The 22,563-nt window shown below is 40.6% G+C and overlaps 3 protein-coding genes across 4 annotated transcripts in view; 1 reads left to right on the top strand and 2 right to left on the bottom strand.

The window, feature by feature from the left end:
• Positions 1 to 2,890: 2,890 nt before the first annotated feature.
• On the bottom strand, positions 2,891 to 11,753 carry TCF24 (transcription factor 24). The gene is made up of 3 exons (XM_027127965.1): positions 11,454 to 11,753; positions 10,438 to 10,850; positions 2,891 to 4,346 (listed from the first exon to the last, which is right to left on the bottom strand). The coding sequence occupies exons 2-3, from the start codon at positions 10,825 to 10,827 to the stop codon at positions 4,233 to 4,235; spliced, it is 504 nt and encodes a 167-aa protein (XP_026983766.1). The 5' UTR covers positions 10,828 to 10,850; positions 11,454 to 11,753; the 3' UTR covers positions 2,891 to 4,232.
• A 215-nt stretch (positions 11,754 to 11,968) lies between these two features.
• The window catches only part of CSPP1 (centrosome and spindle pole associated protein 1), a 197,028-nt gene continuing 186,433 nt past the window's right edge, over positions 11,969 to 22,563 (top strand). Inside the window, exon 1 of the mRNA XM_027127955.1 lies at positions 11,969 to 12,119. The gene's annotated coding sequence lies outside the window, so the exon portion shown is untranslated. The remainder of the gene's footprint in view (positions 12,120 to 22,563) is intronic.
• Positions 12,134 to 22,563, bottom strand: part of PPP1R42 (protein phosphatase 1 regulatory subunit 42) — a 50,256-nt gene continuing 39,826 nt past the window's right edge. The window contains exon 6 of one of the 2 annotated variants that reach the window (XM_027127963.1): positions 12,134 to 13,303. In XM_027127963.1, the coding sequence (XP_026983764.1) occupies positions 13,290 to 13,303 (14 nt within the window). In that variant the 3' untranslated portion in view covers positions 12,134 to 13,289. The remainder of the gene's footprint in view (positions 13,304 to 22,563) is intronic. The other variant, XM_027127962.1, reaches the window with a different exon arrangement.

The following is a 22,563-nucleotide window of genomic DNA, read 5'->3' as shown; positions in this document are numbered from 1 at the left end:
CGAGGACTAAAGAAGAAGATTAAATACTGCTGGAAAATATATATAGAATTAACTCTATACCTCTCCCCCTCCCCCTTAAACGAACAAACAAACCAAACCAAAAAAGAGATCTTACTAGAGCTTGCATAATTTCTCTCTGATAATAACTGGTTAGTTGCTTTTGTGAATATAAAATGAGGTCTTTTGAAAGAAGGATAAATTACTGAATAATTTAGCCTAAAAAGCAATTTCAACTAAAATACTGTGTATTTCAGTGAGGACAATCAGCATTTATTTATTTATTTATTTCGTACAGCTTCTTCTAAGTTTAAATAAAATCTCCATGAATAGATAAGAAAATTACTGTTTAGGATATCTGTAACTCTGCAGATTGAAGTAGTTGGGTCAAAAAACCCTTATCAAAATGTAAAATCAGTATTTTTTTTTATCACCAAGTAACATGTGAAACAGATATCCTCACCTTTGTTCTATCCCAAACACCCACCTCCACTGTGGGACTTTTACTTTCCACTTCATTTCTTTTTGTTATTAAGTTTTTTTTTTTTTTTTTGCGGTACGCGGGCCTCTCACTGCTGTGGCCTCTCCCGTTGCGGAGCACAGGCTCCGGACGCTCAGGCTCAGCGGCCATGGCTCACGGGCCCATCCGCTCCGCGGCACGTGGGATCTTCCCAGACCGGGGCACGAACCCGTGTCCCATGCATCGGTAGGCGGACCCTCGACCACTGCACCACCAGGGAAGCCCAAGTTTGTTTTTTAAAACAGTTACGTATATACTTTCTTTTTTCCATTTTTATTTATTTATTTCACATCTTTATTGGAGTATAAATGCTTCACAATGTTGTGTTAGTTTCTGTTGTATAACAAAATGAATCAGCCATATGTACACATATACCCCCATATCCCCACCCCCTTGCGTCTCCCTCCCACCCTCCCTATCCCACCCCTCTAGGTGGTCACAAAGCACCCAGCTGATCTCCCTGTGCTATGCAGCAGCTTCCCACTAGCCATCCATTTTACATTTGGTGGTGTGTACATGTCCATGCCACTCTCTAGCTTCATCCCAGCTTCCCCGTCCCCTCCACCCGTGCCCTCAAGTCCGGTCTCTACGTCTGCGTCTCTGTTCCTGCCCTGCCACTAGGTTCATCAGTACTGCTTTTTAAAATCCCATATATATGCATTAGCATACGGTATTTGTTTTTCTTTTTCTGACTTACTTCACTCTGTATGACAGATTCTAGGTCCATCCACCTCACTACAAATGACTCAATTTCGTTCCTTTTTATGGCTCAGTAATATTCCATTGTATATATGTGCCACATTTTCTTTATCCATTCAACTGTTGATGGACATTTAGGTCACTTCCATGTCCTGGCTATTGTAAATAGTGCTGCAATGAACATTGTGGTACATGACTTTTTGAATTATGGTTTTCTCAGGGTATATGCCCAGTAGTGGGATTGCTGGGTCATATGGTAGTTATATTTTTGAGTTTTTTAATGTAGCTTTACTGATATATAACTGACATACAATAAACTGCACTACAAGTATTTTTACAACCAGGAAAAGAAACAATATTTTAAAGTCTGTTGGAACTAGTTCTGCTTCTAAAAAGGTATTTCCTTATTCCCCCAAATTATCACTATAGAGGAATTGTAAATGTTTTTTTTGTGACTATTACTGAGAGAGGTGAATGAACTGACAGAAATTTAAGTGAGAACTTCCCTTGCAGATTATGGGATAATACTGTGATCCAAATATACCCCCCTCCCCGCCCTATTATATATACTCCACTAAGGACAGCATGCTGAAGAAGCTAATACCAAGTAGGTATCTATCTTCTAGAAAGATTTTCAAGTGTACCTTCATTATTTGTTAAACGACCATAGAGACAGATATAAATTTAGCAGACTAAATTACTTTTCAAATTAGTGCTTTATTTTATCTTATCCTTTATCTTGACCATGCACCATTAATCAAAACAGCATGCTCCTTGGAAACTTTGGGTGAAAATATGCAATTTCACCTCAGATTTCCCAACCTACCAAAAGCTGTTAGCATATTTAGCAATTTAATAAAATGTTATGAAAACCTATGACAGAAATATAGTTCTTTGGCATTAAAACATTTGTAACTGGACAAGAAGAAATAAAAAGTAATACTGTTTAAGACAATGACTAATGATTTAACAGGAGGATTTAGAAAAGTCTGATAATTCAACAATAGTCATAATTTTTCCCCAGTTAAATGCTTTAACAACTATAACCAAATAGATTATTAGTGATAAAACCATTTTTTTCTGAAATTCTTGCTAGCACATTTAGTGTTTACAGTTCAGTGCCAGGTAACTTTAAAGAAGTTCTGATTTCATACCTTAAGATAAAAGATTATTCTTAGCACTTTTTATTCCAATAACTTATGATAGTGAATGGCTGTATCCATCTCATTTTACTTTTTATTCCTTTCAATGGTATATGAGTAGGTAAATATACTCACAAATATTTAAATATACAAACATTTTTGCTACATATTAATATGTAGACAGCTTTCATTGTATGGCTTTTCTTTTAAAGACATGCTTTGGTCACATTACAAGGAGTATATTCACATTAAAATAATAAAAATTACAAACTAACTGTAAGACATGAGTCAAAACATGATCATCCTCGAATCAACTGAATGATAGTTTTTGCCTTCAGATAGTCTTTTACTTCATTTCACTGCCAAAAGCTGGAGTTAAACGGAGGAGAAAATGAAATGGTGGTTCTGCTGCTATCTTAATTCAACCAAGTCCATTCATACACATTTCTATTTAATAATCTTGGATGAAACCCAGCAACTTTAAAACTGTGGGTTATCGAGAAATGAATGAACTTTACACCTGGACAGGGGAGATAAAAGGGAATCTAAATCAGCAAAGACATGACAAAAGAGACTGATGATTTTTTTTTTTTTCCAGGTGTCTCTGTTGCACCCTGTTGTTCTGAGATTCAGTGTGTTCCCTGACAAATGTCTCCACTTCATAGCTAGGACCCCCCAGGCTCCTGGCGAAACTGAAAGCACTGGTTCAGTCAGGCAGAACAGCTGCTCCCTGGACACTTCACGTGCAGGGCAGTGGGAGAGGCCCATAGCAGAGGGCTTTCCTTGCTTGTAGGTCCAAATCAGGGCATCCTGTATCACAGGATGGCCACTCTGTGTCCTCAGACCCCCTCAAGGTGCAGATCAGCGCCAGAATTCCCAAATCAGACAGGATTTCTCCCATTTCATAAGGGCCAAGTAGGTAGACTGTGAACAGCAACTGACATGGGGAGAAGGGACCTGGCCAAAGCTGTGACTGTGAAGGTCACGGGGGTTCGCTGGAGGCCCCTGACAGGCCTGAATGTGCCACTCTCTCTACAGGGCTACAGCTGCACCTGTTTACCTAGTCCGGGACCTCAAAGAGAGTGGGGTGGATATAGAGTGACCAGGGGGGAGGGTGACAAACCCTGCTGCCCAGTGACACCCGTCTGCTGTTCACACAGGGCTGCAGGGTTTTCCAATGCCTTCCACAATTTGGAAACATAATAAGATATTTAATAATACTCTAGGAAGGTGGCCAAGCCCTGGCCTAGGAAGCAAACCATTTCTAATACTCCAAGTTTTCTAAGAGGGAAAAATAGTTATAGAAGTTGCTGCATTGTCATATTACCTCAACAGTCTTTTCACACATATTCAGCTAAAACTGAATAAATGATCTGAGACCTTCCAAGTGGAACGGCTTCTTAGACCAATATTAAGCACAGACTGGTTTTCACAAAAGTGAAATACTGGTGTTTTACAAACCCAGCTTTTATTTTTTTTAAACCAGGAAGATTGTATACATAGATATTAGCTTTTCAGTTTGTGACAGATATACTACAGAAAATGTGTGTATTCTTTGGATACATACACAATTCTTTGCTTTCCTATGTCTCTTTCTTTTTTTCCATTAGTTTCTCCTGCACTATATAGTAGTGACTCTCTCACACTGAATAGATAAGCTGTGTGTTTTACATTATTATTATTACATTATTTACCAGACTGATTATTTCATTCCACATTTATTTAGATTAGATAAATCTGAACATCCAACTATGGATTCACATGTAAACTTTCAGAAATGATGTTTGTTAGGTTTGATGTAATAAATATAGAATTATTTCATATCATTTAAAAACAACGACATCACTTTCTACCAGCCTCCCTCAGGGGAGAGCCTAAGGCTGTGAGTCTGTTGGAATATTGTCATGATTTATTTTTTCTCCAGAGACAGAATGCTTCAGAAACTGACCAGTAGCACCAATGTACAATCTTGATCGCATGGGCCATTTCTGAAAAAGAATATTTAAACAAGAATCCAAAAGTTAGTATGTGTGACAGATATAGTGTATAATAGTAATATTAAAAATTCCAAATACCTCAATGCAAATGCAATATCATGTAGCTAGTAACAATGATAATTATGAAGTCTAAGTGATGACACAAAAAAATGTTAATAATAAAAGTAAATAATGCTAATAATAAAATTATTAGTGCTAATAATAAAAGTAAAAACATACCCAGACTTTGATTATAATTATATGAAATAATACGTGTGCATGTGGACCAGAACTGCAAAAAATCATGGAGAATGAATATATTTAAATGTAGGAAAATATATCTACCCACAATGTTTTAATGTTAAACTAAACCTAAAACAAAATTAAGCCTAAAACAAGATCCCTGGCTTTAAAAATATATATATATATTTTTTGCGGTACGCGGGCCTCTCACTGTTGTGGCCTCTCCCGTTGTGGAGCACAGGCTCCGGACGCGCAGGCTCAGCGGCCATGGCTCACGGGTCCAGCCGCTCCGCGGCATGCGGGATCCTCCCGGACCGGGGCACAAACCCGCGTCCCCTGCATCGGCAGGCGGACTCCCAACCACTGCACCACCAGGGAAGCCCTAAAAATATTTTTAAAAGTTATATGTAGGACTTCCCTGGTGGTGTAGTGGTTAAGAATCCACCTGCCAATGCAGGGGACACAGGTTCATCCCTGGTCCAGGAAGATCCAACATGCCACGGAGCAACTAAGCCCGTGCGCCACAACTACTGAGTCTGCTCTAGAGACCGCGAGCCACCGCTACTGAGCCCGTGTGCCACAACTACTGAAGCTTGCACGCCTAGAGCCTGTGCTCCGCAATAAGAGAAGCCACCACAATGAGAAGCCCGCGCACCGCAATGAAGAGTAGCCCCCGGATGCTGCAACTAGAGAAAACCCGCGCGCAGCAACGAAGACCCAACGCAGCCAAAAATAAATCAAATTTTTAAAAAATACTAAAAAAAAAAAGTTATATGTGTTAAGTATTATGCATCTACATTTGTCAAAGGACTACAATGAAAAGTGACTAATTCGACTATCTAAACATTTTATCTAGCTAAAAGCAATATCTTGAAGTTGCACATATTAGAATGTTTGGTGTTACATAGCTAGAACATCCAGGTTAAATGACTGCTTGTACTGGCATCACACAGCTCTAACCTTTCAGTAATCATCACATTTGTATTCTGATGGTGTCTTTTCTAAATTTACCTTTAAAATGGACAGCCTCTCAAACAATACAATTAATTTCCAAACAGGCACGATGATGAAAAAATATACTACATAGGTAGTACTTTTAGGATGGACTTTCTTTTTTTTTAAGAGAGGAGGGTCATATAATTTTAGTTCTAAGGTCCTTGGAATACTAATCAGAGAAATAGTGCTTTTTTTTTTTTTTAATACAAAGATAAGTCCTTAGACTAAAAGAGTGCAACTCTTAAAGGTCAGCAGTGGGGTCCCACACTCTCCAGAGAGTAAATGATGCTGTGAGCAGCAGGCTCTTTTCACCAGCAAACATTCATGGGCAGACTGTTGGTTACACAGCACCATGAAATGTTCTTAAATGCCTCACAGATGATCCACGGTGCTCAAACAGAGGTACAATTATTAACAATCCAAAGTCCGTAAGAGCTCTGGGTTTTCAACACAAGTTGCATATTAGAATCACATGGGAGCTTTAAAAAATACTGATGGCCAAGTCACACTCCAGGCCACTTAAATCAGAATGGACCTCTTTGGAGAAGTATAAGGTAGAGTCAGTTCTTATCTGGAATAATATAAGCCTTCCTTATACTTCCGAATACAGTTACTGTCACCTAAACTGGGATTCCAGATGTAAAATGTAGCCACAGGCATAATAAGTAGGCATGTGATTTTTATTTCTCCAGATGGGATAAGTGAATTTAAGAGTCCTAAATTCAGATTATTCTGCTGGGAATCTACACTTTAACACAGATTAAATATAACATCTGTGTTACTTGGAATTTAAATGATCCATTCCTATATAATCTTCCTTTATAAACAAACTTGTATTTTATGTTTGATACAGTAATAAGACTGACACTGTGTTACTTATTTTTGCAAATCCATTTCAGGTTTTGTTTTTTTAAATCATAGATGTGAATTCTTGTACTTTCTGGGTATATCATGTTGATCCTATTCTTGGGATCCCTGCTACCAGTTGGTAACATTAAGTGTTTTAGAAACTAGCCTGGGATTTTTTTATATGTTTGGATTTGGCATTGTTAGATCATATTTAAGGCCTGCATTATACTGAAAAATCCAGTGTCATGGTATTATGGATTGAATGTTTGTGTTCCCCCAAATTCATTTGTTGACGCTCTTAACGCCCAACGTGATGATTTTTGGGGAGGTAACTTTGGTTAGATGAGGTCATGAGGGTGGGTCCCTCATGATAGGGTTAGTGGCCTTTTAAGAAGGGGGAGAGCTCCCCTTCTTTGAGAAAGAGTTAAGTTGGCCAGCTGCAAGACAGGAAGAGAGCTCTCACCAGGAAGTGAATTGGCCAGCACCTTGATCTTGGACTTTCCAGCCTCCAGAACTGTGAGAAAACAAATTTCTGTTGTTTAATCCACCTAGTCTATGGTATTTTGTTATTGTAGCCTGAGCAGACTAATATTCACATATAGCAAATAGTGTAGCACATAGGTCATCAATTTCAAGTGCAGAATTTTAGGCATATTATAAACCAGTGCTTTTCAATCTTTTACAGTCCTGCCACATTTTCATGAGCATAAAAATCTCATGCTCAAACCTCAAATGTAATGTGAGAATTCTACATTTGAAAATGTAGATAATAATTTGAGAATGTGCATTAAACACATCTAAGTATAAATAAGATAAAAATACTGCTGAATGCTCCCTGTTAGTTCTCTCTGTTACCTGGGTTCCACTGTACTGAGAATCTCTCTAAATCATGCAACCAAGAGTGGAGACAAGTGAAGGCATCTGTTTTTTACAGCCTTGCTAGTATGTAAGTAATTTATGAAGCAAATCTAAAAATGTATATGTGGATTTTTGCTTGATTTTTCATGGACTTAATAAAACTTCCCTTTTTACTAACTTTGTGTCCCTGGATTTTCAAAACGTTTTCAAATGATTTTATTCAAATGAATTTAATGTAGATACATAAATAGCTTTGAGAGTCAGAAATAAAAATATAAATACAATATTGGATAGGTTGCATGTCAGCCTCATGCCAAAAAAGCCAGGTGACTGATTTACATTTTACTTCTCAATGGTCTGTTTTAGCATTGTGTAGATTAACACAGTCCTGACCTCTACTTTACCTAATAAGTCATACTTAAAATTATGTAGTTTCATTAGCTTAGAACAATCTAGCAAACTCATACAATTAACCAGAACTGAACCTCAAACTGAAGACTAAAAATATATTCCTGGTTTTTGGAGTTAAATGACTCCAAAATAACAAAACTTTGTATTTATTTTTTGAAATTATTGTTTATCTGTATTATCAACAATGATTCTCCAGGGGTAATGCAATTAATAAAGCCATCTGTGCTTTTCTTTCAATGTAAGTATCTGAAATATACCCCTGTTCCCTTGGAGAAGCACTGCCCTTTCAGACACTGGTGCTGATCAGAACTGCTCACATCCCGAAGGGATAAAAACTGCTGTTTTAGGCTATGCCCTGGGATTCCAGTCTCTTAAACCTTCCAGTTTCATTTGAGGTACTCATAATGTAAATTCCCAACAATGCTAACAGTGCTAAATTCCCAATACTGATAATAAGAACTGATGATTCAAAATTATGGCCTTGAAATACTTGTTAATGGATCTTTGATCAGAGTAAAGACCCCCTTACGTTGTAGGGCAGAAAAAGTCATTTTGGAACACTCTTTAACTATGTAAACCAAAAAGTACAAATAATCAGAATATCTTTATTTTTTGGCATTAGATTAATCAATGATAGACTTAATTTTTAAGCATTTTGGTAGTCTCTGTAAAATAATGTGTCACAGGCAGTTTCAATTATGTATGTAAAATCTCTTTCCTCTGCACCTCCACTGCATATGGTTATAGCCTCTCTTATGGCACATACTACATTCTCTCTTATAATACTGTTATTTATATATCTGTCTTTGTCTCTATTATATGCTCATTTAGGGCAGGGATCGAGTCTTACCCTTAATTGCATTCACTCTCTTAACAGTGCTTTGCACAAAGCAGGCACTCAGTAAATGATTTTAAAATAGACTAGTCACTTGTTCAACTATCATCAATTTCATTTTTAAGAGGTAATCTTTGGCTTTCTTTCATTATCCCTAGAATTGTCTTTTAAAATAAAAATAATTGATTCAGAGGACAAATGAGATTTAATTTTTCTTTAAAGAGTTATATGACTACAAAAACATTTGGTAAGGGAGTCAGGGCAAAAAAACTCTTGTTAAGCTTATTGTTACATGAAAATTATGGTTTTAACATCACTCATTCAAAAAAGCACTGCAAGAAACTAAGGTGAAAAACAACTGGATTTCTCATCTGATTTCTCTCTCCCACAAAGAGGCATTTAACAGATGTCTTTTGTATTAAAGCCTACTTAATGTTAAAATAAACTTCCTTAGAGTATAATGTCAAGTCAAAAGAAATCTAATATTAATGATATATTTGAATAGCAATCTAATGTACCTAATATCAATCTAATATTAACAGATTAGTAGCATCTAATATCAATAGTAATACAAAACCCCTTAATTAATAATGAATAACTTTCCAGCTGAGGTTATACAACACATGAATGGAATGGAATAATCTATCATAATTATGAATAAATGATATCTCAAATTTTTATACTTAATATTTGAACTAATTTGAGTCTATCATCATGTTGATTAAATGTGCAAAGTAAATTTTATTAAACCTTACCACAGAATTTTAAGTTCAGTAAATATTAGAGGATGTACTTTACCCTCAATTTGACAATGATTATTCAATAATTTATTGAACATTGATATACTTAAGGCAAAGTCCTAATTGTGTGTGTGTGTGTGTGTGTGTGTGTGTGTGTGTGTGTGTGAGAGAGAGAGAGAGAGAGAGAGAGAGAGAGAGAGAGAGAAAGAGAGAATGCTTCAGAATGGTGGAATCAAAAATTTGAATATTTAGTTTTAGAAAACATAGGGAAGGTGATCCATTTTGAACAGAAAACCTGATCAATGTAAGATTTGAAAACAATCAAATCTAGGAGAAAAGGATGATGAGAGTCTAAATACTGCAATATAGGTAATGAATCATAATATATACCGTATTAAACAAAAACCCTGACCACTCTACCCATATGTAATGAAAAAATACAAGAGGAAGTCTCTTGGATAATTTTGTACATTATGTAATTTGAATATTTAATCAGAACACAACATATATGCTAACTTATTATGAAAATCACATAAACTCATTATAGTTTTTCTAACATTCTTGGTGGTTGTCTAGTCCATGATCGTTAACCTTCATTAAAACGGACTGAACATTTACTGTGTGGGGACGCAGAATCGTCTCCTTTTGTTTTTACCAGCTTTACAAAAAATTTTCAACATTGGTTTCCTAGCATTAGTTAGGGGCAGATACTTCCGTCACCCCGTTTAATTCCTGAAACTTTTCAAATATTTGATAAACACCACAATGGTAACAATGATGTAAACTTAAAACCCTCAAAGGCTCATAAATGTAACTCGGACACTAAAAATGATCAGGACGTGCAACCAAGCACCCCACCAGGCACCCGCAAGAAACTTCTCATCTAGGAAAGGAATCCTGTAGGTTGCATCCTATAAGGGGCTTGAGACTCCCCTACCCAAGCCAGCCCGGGTTTAAGCCCTCTACCTGCAAACCGTCAAGGAGCAGCCTTGTGCAGTGTGGACCTCGCTACGGGTGACTTCGCGGGCCAAGGTCGCTCTCCTGATCTGTTCCCCGCCTCACCCTGAAGGAGGGGTGAGAGATGGGCGGTATCTGCCCAGGCGGGGGCAGACCCCGCGGTCAAGGTGCCATGCTCCCGGCCTCGGCTCCGCAGTGCGCCCTGCCCGCCTACCTTGACAGGGTGTAGGTAACCATCCCCGCGCAGGGCGCCCAGTCCGGGATCCGCCGGTGCGTCGGCGTCGTCCTGCAGGCTGCGAGTGAGGTGCGCGATGTAGGTGGTGGCCAGTAGCAGCACGTCCAGCTTGGACAGCTTGGTGTCCGGCGGCACCGACGGCAGCGTGCGCTGCAGCTCCAGAAAGGCGTGCCGCAGAGTCTGCACGCGGCTGCGCTCCCGCGCCGCGTTTGCTGCCGCCGGCCTCCCGCCCCCCGAGCGCGCACCGCCGCCTGGGCCCGCCGGCCCCGGTCCGGTCCGTCCCTGGCTCGAGTCTCGGGTGGCGGCTACCGGTGGCGCGGGCTCGTTGCTGGCGATCAGGTGGCTGCCTGCGGGGCCGCCGCTGTCCATAGCGGCTTCCGGCGCCGCGCGCCCTGCAAAGGACGTAAGGCGCGGTGAGGCCGGGGCGCCGGTCGAGTTTAACCCGGGGAGGCGCAGCCCTCCCGCTCCCCCTGCGCGCCGTGCCCGGCCGTCCGACATGGCTCCAGGCGATCTCAGAGTTGGGCACCTTTTGACTGGGGCGCTTTTGCCTCCCGGCGTCTGGGGAGAGTGGTGGGGCCCGAGTGTTCCTGGGCTGCTTGGAAGGGTGAGGAGGGGCGCGGTGCCGGCTTTACTTTCCGCCGACAAATTAATCGGAAGGGCTACGCTACCGCGGAAAAAGATTTCGGAAGCACAGCTCCGGTTCGGAACTTGTTAGCGCTTCTGGAACGCTATCCCGCCTGTCCAGCAGTAAAGATGAAGCTGGTCAACTCGTGGAGCGTGGCGGGAAGCCCTGCCTCGCCAGGGCCAGCCGTGCCCACGCCGGCCGCCCTCGCACCATCAGCTCCCGAGGCCCGGGGACCTGAGGGGCGACGGCAGGAGCTCAGTGCAGTTTCTGCCGGAGAAGCGGGGGACCGGTGGCCTCTCCCGGGACTAAGGCACCCGCTACCCCTCCAAGCCCGGGAGCAGCGCGGCGGGGGTCGGACCGGGGCCCTCACCTTTCCTGGAGCGGCCGTACGAGGTTCGGCTCCGCTGCGAGAGCAGGCGAGGAGCGTCGAGCTGGTTCTGCGTGGCCAGGACCGCGCCGGTCACTCCATCCTCGTCCAGCCGAAGGCTACGGCCGCTTCCAGCCTGGGCCGGACGCGCCTTTTATGCGGGCTCCTGCGAGGCGAGGCGTGCGTGCTGGCCAAGCTCGGCGTGGGATGACCGCAGAAGGACCAGCTGACGTCCGCAGGCACCTGAGGTGCCGTGCAGGGGACTCAGTCCTCTCCGAGCAGCCCGTCCGCCTCGGGAGAGTCATTAATGCAACCGTCCGGCGGGGAGGGGCCGGGCCAGAGGGGGCGGGGCGTCTTCTTGGCCCCGCCCCTCCGCGTCCAGGTTCTCCCCGGGGCGGGACTCCGAGAGCCGCACGTCCAGCGCCCGCGGGGTTGGCGGCCGGCTGGGGCAGAGCCGCGGTCTGGGCTGTAGGACCCCAGCGCGGCCTCGCAACTTAGCTCGCCTCGCCGCCGCCCTTCCGCCTCGGGCCCAGTCTGAGCTCCGGCACCTTCCAGGCCGGCGCCGAGCCGAGGCGGGAACGCGGCCGTTTTGTTGAGCGTGACGTAACTTTCTGTGAGGAACTGTGGAGTGTGCCGCCTCGAGGCGCTCACCTTTCACTCTACCACAAGGTAAATGTCTCCCGCTGCCCTAACTGCTTAAAGCGTAGTCCCTCCACCCTCGGGATTCCGTGACCAGTTTACTGAGCCGCCCAGAGATAAACTGCACTTAGCTCGAGCGCGCCCACTGTCTGTGGTACCTTAGGAAGTTCCCCCAGTCGCGGTCGCTTCTCCCCGAAGTTCCGGCGCCTCACCCATCCCCCAGGGGCCCCCGCTTTGTTTCTCTATTTGGACGGATTTGGAGTTTCCCTGCGGGGAACTCGCCTGAAGTGTTTAGCCCTCGTGGCCCCCCCGGGGAGCGGGGCCGGCGGCCGTGCGGGGAGGGGCTCTCTCCGGCCTCCTTGAGAAAAGGGGGCGCTGCCCCGCGAGGCCCGTTCCCAGCCGCTCAGGAAGCCTGGGCCCTGGACGCTCCCCGACCCTCTGTGGCTTCCGCCCGTTTGGACCCATCGCCTTCAGAGGTGAAGTCTGAGCGGACGCCCCGTATTTCCCAGCGACGTGATTAGTCCATCCTTGAAAACAGTGCCTGCGTGGGGAAGAGCAGGACGTTAAAACACCTTCTTTGCGGTCAAGACTGAATATCAAATTTAAAATAGCATTAATGAAACCGCTCTTGTATACCTGACATAATTTCATCCTTTACCATAGATTTTAAAATTGGAGCTACAGACTAGTGCATAGTAATGGTGGCACTTATTGTATTTGAGTGTAGAATTCCACACACTTTAAGTATACTAGTGAATCAAAAGAATCCTCAGGTTTTCATCTCAATTCCCATTCAGTAACTGTAGTTCGATTTACACTTTAGAAAGAAGCACACCAAAATACTGTTGGTTCAAAAAAGGATTACTTTCTTTTGGTGAATGAGAAAGCACACCTTTATTTCCCCTGTGAATTGTATGTAATGAGGAATAAAGCAGTTGGAAAGCACTGTTTCGGATTCTATAAAGAAGCAAATCAAACAAGAACTCAAAAGGTTCTTCTTATATAATGAGATGCCATAAAGCTACAAACCACAAAGGATGATGTTGCCTAGTAATACTATAAAGGTAAAGAGTCACACGTTTCAGATCGCTTAAGGCTGAATTTACTGGTGTTTTACAAACACATTTTCTTTTACTTTTGAGTTATGAAGAAGGTGAGGTTCACATACATCATTTTTTGTCAGCAAGCTTTCAGATTCCTTCAAAGAGAGATTCCTGTATTGACAGAGAAAAAACAAAACAAAACAGCGTTTAAATTATTTCAAAAATGAAAGTTATCCACAACAGGTAGCAAACATATATAATCTAGGACACAACAATAGTGAGGGCTAATGATTAGTTACTAAACTGTGCATCTTCTCAGGCTTGAAAGGAAGCAGAAACAAAGATTTTTTCCCCCTGAGGAAGGGAAGAATGTGGAAAATCTATGAGTTGGGAGCGATGTGGAAATAAGAATACTGGAGGGAAGGTGGGCCGACTAGGGTAGGCAAATTAGGTGCTCAGGGCTCCTTATGTTTTGCACCCTGGCACCTCACACACCTCACCCTAGCCTAGCCTGCTAGAGTCTCCTGCTGCTTTAGGAGGTGGGGTGGAGGTGCAGGCACAGCAGAGGCACTTCACTGCTAACAATGCCTGGCCAGTTGCCTGCTGAGTTGCCCAACAGTCAAGTTCCAAAGAAAGGACTGATGTAACAAGACCAGCCACTGCAGGCCACCCCCCTTGTCCTATCTACTGCCACTCTAAGCAGCATCTCCGAATCCTCTGATGACTCTAGAGTAGTCCTAATTCCTGCAAGAAACCAGTAGTTGCAATTAAATTCAAAATGGAAGATGAAAATCTTCCAATTTTCCACATTACATAAATTAGTAACAGGTACCTTATTTAGCACTTCTTAAGTGCTAAGTGCTTTACAAAAAGCACTTTATTTTCTCATTTTGTCTTTACAAAAACCCTTTGAGGACTTTACATTTACAGTTGAGAAAAATAAAGCTCAGAGGGTTGAAGTAACTTGTCCAAGGTCACATAGATAGTAAGTGGCAGAGACAGGAGTCAAGCCAGGCAGATTGACCCTAACACTTGTGCTTTTTACCATACTATTCTATTTACTATTTGTAGGGTGTTTCATTATTTGCAAAACATTTTTTTTGTATCTGCTATCTCAATAACTTGACTCCCTATGAACAATCCAAATACTATTTTTATAGTATGTCTTTCTTTGGAGTTCTTGTCTAATCTGGTTTTAGAGTGCCGTAGATTTTATTTCACTGAGCGTGATGTAGGTCTTAAAATCATACTTATCTTTTTTCTAAATGTGTCAAATAGTTTGGCATCTTATCTTTATATTGTAAAATAATCACACATACCAGTGAAGAAAATATATTGTTTTGTTATATATCTATATCAATGGGTTTTATAGAGTTGGTGCTTTTTTTCACCTGTCAACTACTTCCCTCATTGTTTAATTAAGGTATAATTTACAGACTTAAATTCACTCTTTTGAGTGTATAGTTCAGCAGTTTTGAAAAACACTAACAGTCATGTAACTGCTACCACAATAAAGATATGCAACATTTCATCACCCCCCCAAAATTCCCTTGTGTTGACCCTTTGTAGTCAACCCCAGGTCCTCAGCAACTACCGATATTTTCTCTCTATAGTTTTGCCTTTGCCAGAATGTCATGGAATCATACAGTGTGTAGCCTTTTAAGTCTGTCTTCTTTATTTTATTTTTTTTAACATCTTTATTGGAGTATAATTGCTTTATACTGTTGTGTTAGTTGCTCCTGTATAACAAAGTGAATCAGCTATACGTATACATATATCCCCATATCCTCTCCCTCTGCGTCTCCCTCCCACCCTCCGTATCCCACCCCTCTAGGTGGTCACAAAGCGCCGAGCTGATCTCCCGGAAGTCTGGCTTCTTTTGCTTAGCATAATGCTTTTGAGGTCCATCCATGTTGTGTCATGTATTGCTAGTTCATTCCTTTTTAATACTGAGTAGTAGTATTCCATTGGATGGATGTACCACAGTTTGTTTATCCATTCCCTAGTTGAGAGACCTTTGGGTCGTTTCCAATTTTCGGTGATTATGAGTAAGCCACTGAAAACATTAGGGCTCAGATTTTTGTGTGAGTATAGGTTTTCATTCCACCTGGGGAAATACCTAGGAGTGGGACTGCTGAATGTGGTGTGTGTTTAACTTTGTGAGAATATGTCAAACTATTTTCCAAATTGGCTGAAATATTTTTTGCATTCCCACCAGTAGTGTGTGAGAGTTCCAGTTGCTCCATATCCTTGCTAGCATTACTTGATTTTTTTCTTCTTATTCACTTTAATGGACATTTTTAAAGAAAAAGACTTGATCCAATATTTAAAACATTTTAAAAATCAGATGATTTCACAATCTAGATATCTTGCTTGCTAGCTAGTCTCATTTCTCACCTTCAACATGTCTGCCTGGCTATACTGTTTTGGAGCTGAGTAGCTGCAGGCTGCAGTTGCCTTTAGTTGGACATGTGCTCTCCAGTTTACCTCAGTCACATTCTCACCTGCTTCCCTTACTTTATCTGCCTGTACTTGAGGGTGTTTTTGAGACCCCCTTGCAGTGTAGTTAAGAGCTTGGCTTTTGCAGTCAATGACCTGGATACAAGTCCCAGCTCTGCCTCACGGCAATCCTGTGACTTTGGGCCCCTCTGACTGGACTTCTGCAACACTCATTTTCCCCATGTATAAAATGGGGCTGATAGTATTCTTATCTCAAAGGGTCCTACTGTGTTTTATAATTTGTTTGGGTAATGAAGACTAAGCTTTCAAAGTAGACATTTTAAAATGGAAAATAACTAATACAATTTTTATAACTTAGATCTTACATAACTCTTGTTCACAGAGTAAGCCATTGACAGAGTTGAGACTAGAAGTCACAAAAGTGAGCTTACACTGTTCTAAAGAAACACTGTGTCGCTCACCACTATTGCTTTTTTTTGAGGGAGGTGGGGGTTGTCCTAATTTCAAAGGGTTCTTTGAGAACTGCAAACCAGAATCTTAATGTTATATCTACGTTACTGATACATAAATTTATTTTGCATATAAAAGTTAATTAGAGGTTAGGTTGAATACAGCAAAACTGAAGACATTTAGAGCTTTGCAGATGAGTTTATATAAGATCATTCCAGAGTTTTCATGACTAAAAGTCTTATCTAAGTTTTAAAAAATTCTTCTTGAAGCACATAGGAGATCTGTTGTTACAACTGTTCAAACATAACCTTAACAGTGGTAAAAACAAATTATTTGTACTGTTTTTAAAGGTCATTTTTTAACTCAAAGAAACATAATGCTTCCATATTCTAACTAAAGGTAGTAGGTATTTTATAAATAGTTAAATAACATACAGTGAACATTTCCTATGAATTATGGGTCCCAGGGATTCACATTCCTTAAAGGTATCTGAAGCTAAGGACATTCTAACCCATATAGAAAGTTATTATTTTTACATTAAGAAAAGAGATGGATTGACTCTATTGACATCACTTAGGCTTGAAAGATAGTTAATCAAGTAACAGTTTTCTTTTTTCGTTGTACAGTGCTGTATTCTCAGTGGATCTTATTTACAATATATAACTGCATTTAATGTCTATTTTTAAATTACTAAGGCTCAAGTACCTCCTAGCGTGTTTGAAAAGAGAGGAAACATCTGTCAGAAGTATTTACTGTGACAAACATAGAAAGAAGCAATATGTACACATTTTTTGTTTAATACATATGTTATTTTTAATTGAACAGTGAAGGCATTTGTTCAGAATCAGCCTTTAAATAAAAAATAGTGTTGAACTAATCTTTAATTAAAGTGTACGTTGATAGTATCAAGTTCAGTTTGAGGGTCAAAAGCAACGTCAATGAGTCTGACTTTTTCCTCCCTGTAGGGAAAGCAGGCTTGTGTAAATATACATGAGCACAGACTGCATGCATTTATAAAGGAGGTGGAAAACATTCCCCTGTCATTGGACAGATTTTGCTTCACTGTGTTCCACATAGGATACAGGCACAGCTTTCAGTGTGTAAACCGTAAAGGAGTGTGGGGCACATACTTTTAGCGTTTTGGAAGAAGCCTCTAAGCTCCTTTCCACCTCTAAACAGGCTCCCCACCTCGAATCTTAAATATAGACTGTAGGGGACTCTTCTGCTGATGCCAGCTCATTATCCTCCTTCAAGTAATTAAGGGAAGGAATTGGTTTAATCAACATTTTTAGAAACTAAAAATCTGTTCTTTACATTTGGGCCGCATATTTTGTTTTTAATACTTTACTAACCTTCTAATTTTATCCTCATTGTCTCTTAGCGTTACACTAAATTAGTAAAATGTTAGCAATAGGCATACCCTAACAATCTATTATCAAGAGCTTAATGAAATTCCGTAATATATTTGGTCATCTTTTATTAAAGAGAGGTAGAACTGATATTCCCATTTAATAAGATTTAGATCATTTGTGATACCAAAACAATATTTTGGCATGTCCTCAATGAAAATGTTACATGAGGAAATAAAAAATATTTAAAAGAAAATGTTTATGTAATACTTTTTCGCATTATAAAACTTAGGAATCAGGATTGAACATAATAAACTTCACTGATAGTGGCAGAAGCAGGGCATTCTTTATATTATTCTCACAGGAACCCCTCTATTCTGCTGGTTTCTTTAGGGTAGCCTATCTTAGCAGTACTTAGCAGTTAAAAATGCATTTAGCTCTGTGTTTAGTGTTCCTAGTTAGGAAAATGAGCATATAGTGATTTGTCAGTGCAGTCCAAGTGACTAGAGTTTTGCTTGGGGCTATAGAATATGTGGTATGTGCCATAGCTCGCCACTGATCTAACAGTGTGTGTGGCAATGTACAGATTTACCAATATTGTTTTCTAAGGCTCTGTTCATTTTTATTATTTTCTTTTCCACCTTGATGATATACTAGCAAGACCTTTCAAAATGCTTGGCAAAGAAACAAGACTCAAGAACGCTGTTGTGGAATTGACGTGAGTTATGTAAATCTTTAAGAAACTAGGGCTTCCCTGGTGGCGCAGTGGTTGAGAGTCCGCCTGCCGATGCAGGGGACACGGGTTCGTGCCCTGGTCCGGGAAGATTCGACATACCGCGGAGTGGCTGGGCCCGTGAGCCATGGCTGCTGAGCCTGCGCGTCCGGAGCCTGTGCTCCGCAACGGGAGAGGCCGCAACAGTGAGAGGCCCGCATACCGCAAAAAAAAAAAAAGAAACTGTTGGGGTGCTATGAACAAACTGGCTATGGTTTTGATGGCAGTGATAATGGACATAATCAGTAAGGCAAATTCTCAGACAGCCTCTGTTTTTTATGTGTGTGAATGGAGAGGAGGCAAGACCAAAACTAGGACTCCTTATATATCCTATCGCCTCTCCCCAGATAAAGCGTTTTCCAGACTCATAGGACTCTCTCTCCCTTAAGCCTCTCCTGGCAAGCCTAAGCCACTCTTCAGGGAATGGGGGTAGGGTAGTGCAGCACTGTTGTTCATGGGTCTTCTTCAGGAGGGCTCCATTAAGGAATGCTAAATCACCATCCCTTGACTGGACCCTGCAGAGAGGGTCTCGTGACAAACCCACGTGATCTTCATCAGGCAGTTCTGGAAAAAGGAAATCTATTCCAGAGTACATCCACTGGCTCTGATTGCTTTCTCAATGAAATACACTATTGCCCTTTATTATATTGTAGTGACTACTATGGTATGATTGGAAAGATCAATAGAGCAATCATTGTATTGATTATAAATGAAGAAAAGTTGAATGGATAATTTGTAGGATGTATGAGGATCTGGTTTATAACGCCCAGAGCATTTATCACAGTGTATAGTAGCGTCTCACACTAACTTGTTGCAAGATCTTTGAGATCAGGACTATCTCATTTGAGTTTTTATTATATTGAGTATTGTCTGGCATATAGCAGGTGGCTGTTAGTTTTATGAATAAAGGAAGTTATTTTCTGGTATGATTTATCTTTACATCAGAGAAATAACATCTTTTTTAAAGATTAAAAAAAGCAATTTTCTTCTCATTAGGAGACTCAGAGCTGATTCATAATGAGCTAAATTATGTATATACTCAAGGTTTAGAATAGTGATTCTTAAACTATTTTTTGGATCATAAATCTCTTTGAGAATCTAATGAAACTTCTAATGTATCCTTCAGGGACACCAGATTAAGAACCTTTGGTTTGGAGAAGTGGTGAAAGTAGCCTATCTCTGCAGTGCTCTGACTTCTCCTCCTTTCTGCCACCAGATGCCCTGCTGTAGCCGTCTACTCACTAATGGACCACCCATTATCATCTGGGCCTTGGGCTCCTTTGATATGATCCCTGCTCATTCAGACATCTTTACATGCTGCTTCTGGGACTTTCCTGAGTCACCTGCCCTACCTCAGTAGGTGTATCTAGTCTGTGACTCCCAGCTCTTCCTGAATCAACCCTTCCACTGCAACTTTATGACTGTTTGGGCCGATGAACAATAAACTCTTTTTTTTTGGTGCTTGGTCAAGAAGAATTGAGAACAGAGAACGAGGAGACAGACGGAGGGGCTCTCTTCCTCTGTGCTGTTGACAGTGAGGGTGTCCCATCCTCCCCCCAAAAGATAAATCCCACACAAAAATATTTGAAAGAACCTACCCCATGTCTTCAATAATTTTAGGGTTATCTTCTTGGGAGCTTTCTGGAGATGCATTTCCATTTGCAAGGCATCTTTGTGTATCAGAGAAAAAAACTAATTTTGGCTTACCCATCTGTGGGTAATAAACAGGAACTATGTGATACATTGTTTCAAAGTTACCTGTAACATACAAAGAATTAAAAGCATTCTGCTTTGAAACTAATAACTAAATTGCAAACACGGCATAGAAAAGCATTAGACTATCTAAAATTATGTTTTATGAAATGGAATTAGATGAGGTTATATAGATCCACAGCAAAACCAATAAAAAATTAATATCCAAGATAAAAATATCACAGACTTTCATACATGAGAACCTACACAGCAAAATTTATGGTCAACTCTCAGAGACAAAATGGGTATACCAACATTAATATAAATATTAACTGCCCTTGCATTTTGCTGTTATGAGTTTATTTTTTCAGTGTGTTTAACCTCTAGGGAGTAGATTAGTCAATTATAGTTTTTGTAATATGTTCATACCTTTATTTCCAAACTTAACATTCCACATCATTTCCCTGTTTAAAGATCCTCCTTCCTTTCCAGCAATGATTTCCTTTCAAGTGGAGACTGCCTTATTTGCCTCTAATTCCCAGGGCCTAGCATAGTCTTGGGCACATCTAAGATGCTCAACAAATGTTTATTAAATGACTAAATGAATATTTCCATCAAAGCACTACAAAAATAAATGCTGAATAAAACAAAACCAGTTCAACCAAAAAAAAAAAATGCTGAAGGGCATTCAGATATTTTGAATTTTGTTAAAGTGTTTGACTTTGCTTCTAATTTTGAGCTATATAGTTGTGTGACTATATTTAAGACAAGATTGTTTTATTGTAACATCCTTGAAGTCTGAGGTAATTTTACCATATAGAGCTCCAAATTTATAGGGCTACCAAAAATATGTAGTCAGGAAATACAAAGATGACTATCTTCCTAAGAATTCCTGTTCACTTATTATGTATTTGGTTGTACAGAGGTATCTTTAAATGGTTCGTCTTAGCTCTTCTAAAGACCTGAAGGTATATTGTAGATTTAAAAATATACACAGTATATCTCCTAGACTTTAAGTCATTCTTTCCATTTCTCCTGAATGGCAATAACAGACACTTTACATAAAGACTATAGTTAAGCTATTGGCCACATACCTAAGGACAGAGTTATTGCGTGTTAAATACGTGTATCCAGGGATATCACAGGTTGTAAGCCTGGGAAGCTCAGAACTGTACCATTTGTTTGGATGGGGTTGGCAAATATGTGTAGGTGGTGAGGAAGAAGGACATCTATAGATGGCCAAGAGAGGATAACTGAGTACTCCTGAGGAAAACTCACATAATTTCTATTACAGCTAGTCAGCTTTCAATTTCAGTTTAATTTTAATTTAATTGACCTTACAGTCTATTTTTCAATATAGTAAATCATATAATCTATTTGAATACTTTTTTTTTTTTTTTTTTTTTTTTAGCCATACGCGGGCCTCTCACTGTTGTGGCCTCTCCCGTTGCGGAGCACAGGCTCCGGACGCGCAGGCTCAGCGGCCATGGCTCACAGGCCTAGCCACTCCGCGGCATGTGGGATCTTCCCAGACCGGGGCACGAACCCGTATCCCCTGCATCGGCAGGTGGACTCTCAACCACTGCGCCACCAGGGAAGCCCCTATTTGAATACTTTTAAAATTTCAAAGTTCTTTCATAATATAGTCTCATTTTTCTCCCTAGTTCCTTTTTTGTTTATAAAAATTATATGTTTACATATCACATATTTACACATTTGCAGATTTTTCTAAATTCCCACTAAACTGAAGTGAATTTCTACGTAGAGCAGACATTATTATCGTTGGGTCCAAGCATGATTCAGCCAGTCATCAGTAGAGTGGTCGCTAGAAGCCAAAGCTGTTTGATGAAGTCAGATAACTGATTAATCACTGTCTCCCTGCTATCTTTGTGACCTTAGACAAGTTATTTCATCTTTCTAAAACTCAGCTTTCTCAGCTGCAAAATGGATATAATAATTATCTTTTCCACAAGTTAAAATGATTAAAGCAGTAGTGCGCATAAATACCTGAAATGTTTGGCACAATAAATATTAGCTCTCTTTTCTTCCCTTGCCCCCTCTTCTTGGCTTCCTAGACTGGAGTGCTTTCCATTTTAAATTATTAATGATTATCATGATAGCAACTACAACAAGGTATGAAATGATGCTTCTGTACTATATAACATTCTGTATGGCTTTTAAAAAAAATTGTGGTAGAAACACTTAACATGAAATCTACCCTGTTTATTTTTTAAGTGTACAATAAATACATTATTGTTGACTCTAGGTGCAACTTTGTACAGCAGACCTCTAGAGTTTATTCATCTTGCTTGACTGAAACTTTATGCCTGTTGATTAGTAACTCCCCATTTCTCCCACCACCGGTAGCCCTGGGCAGCCACCATTCCACTCTTTGATTCTATGAATTAGACTATTTTAGATACCTCATATATGTGGAATTATGCAATATTTGTCCTTCTGTGACTGGCTTATTTCATTCAGCATAAAGTCCTCAAGGTTCATCCACATTGTTTCATATTACAGAATTTCCCTTTTTTAAGGCTGAATAGTATTCCATTGTTTGTATATACCTTATTTTCTTTTTTTTTTTTTTTTTTGCTGTATGCGGGCCTCTCACTGTTGTGGCCTCTCCCGTTGCGGAGCACAGGCTCCGGACGCGCAGGCTCAGCAGCCATGGCTCACGGGCCCAGCCGCTCCGCGGCATGTGG

This window comes from Aethalodelphis obliquidens, unplaced genomic scaffold, assembly GCF_003676395.1.
Source record: "Aethalodelphis obliquidens isolate GAN/ISIS:26980383/991018 unplaced genomic scaffold, ASM367639v1 scaffold33, whole genome shotgun sequence".
NCBI classification, from domain to species: Eukaryota; Metazoa; Chordata; class Mammalia; order Artiodactyla; family Delphinidae; genus Aethalodelphis; species Aethalodelphis obliquidens.
Note: the sequence above shows the minus strand (reverse complement) of the source record. Positions and strands in the feature narration are given on the sequence as shown.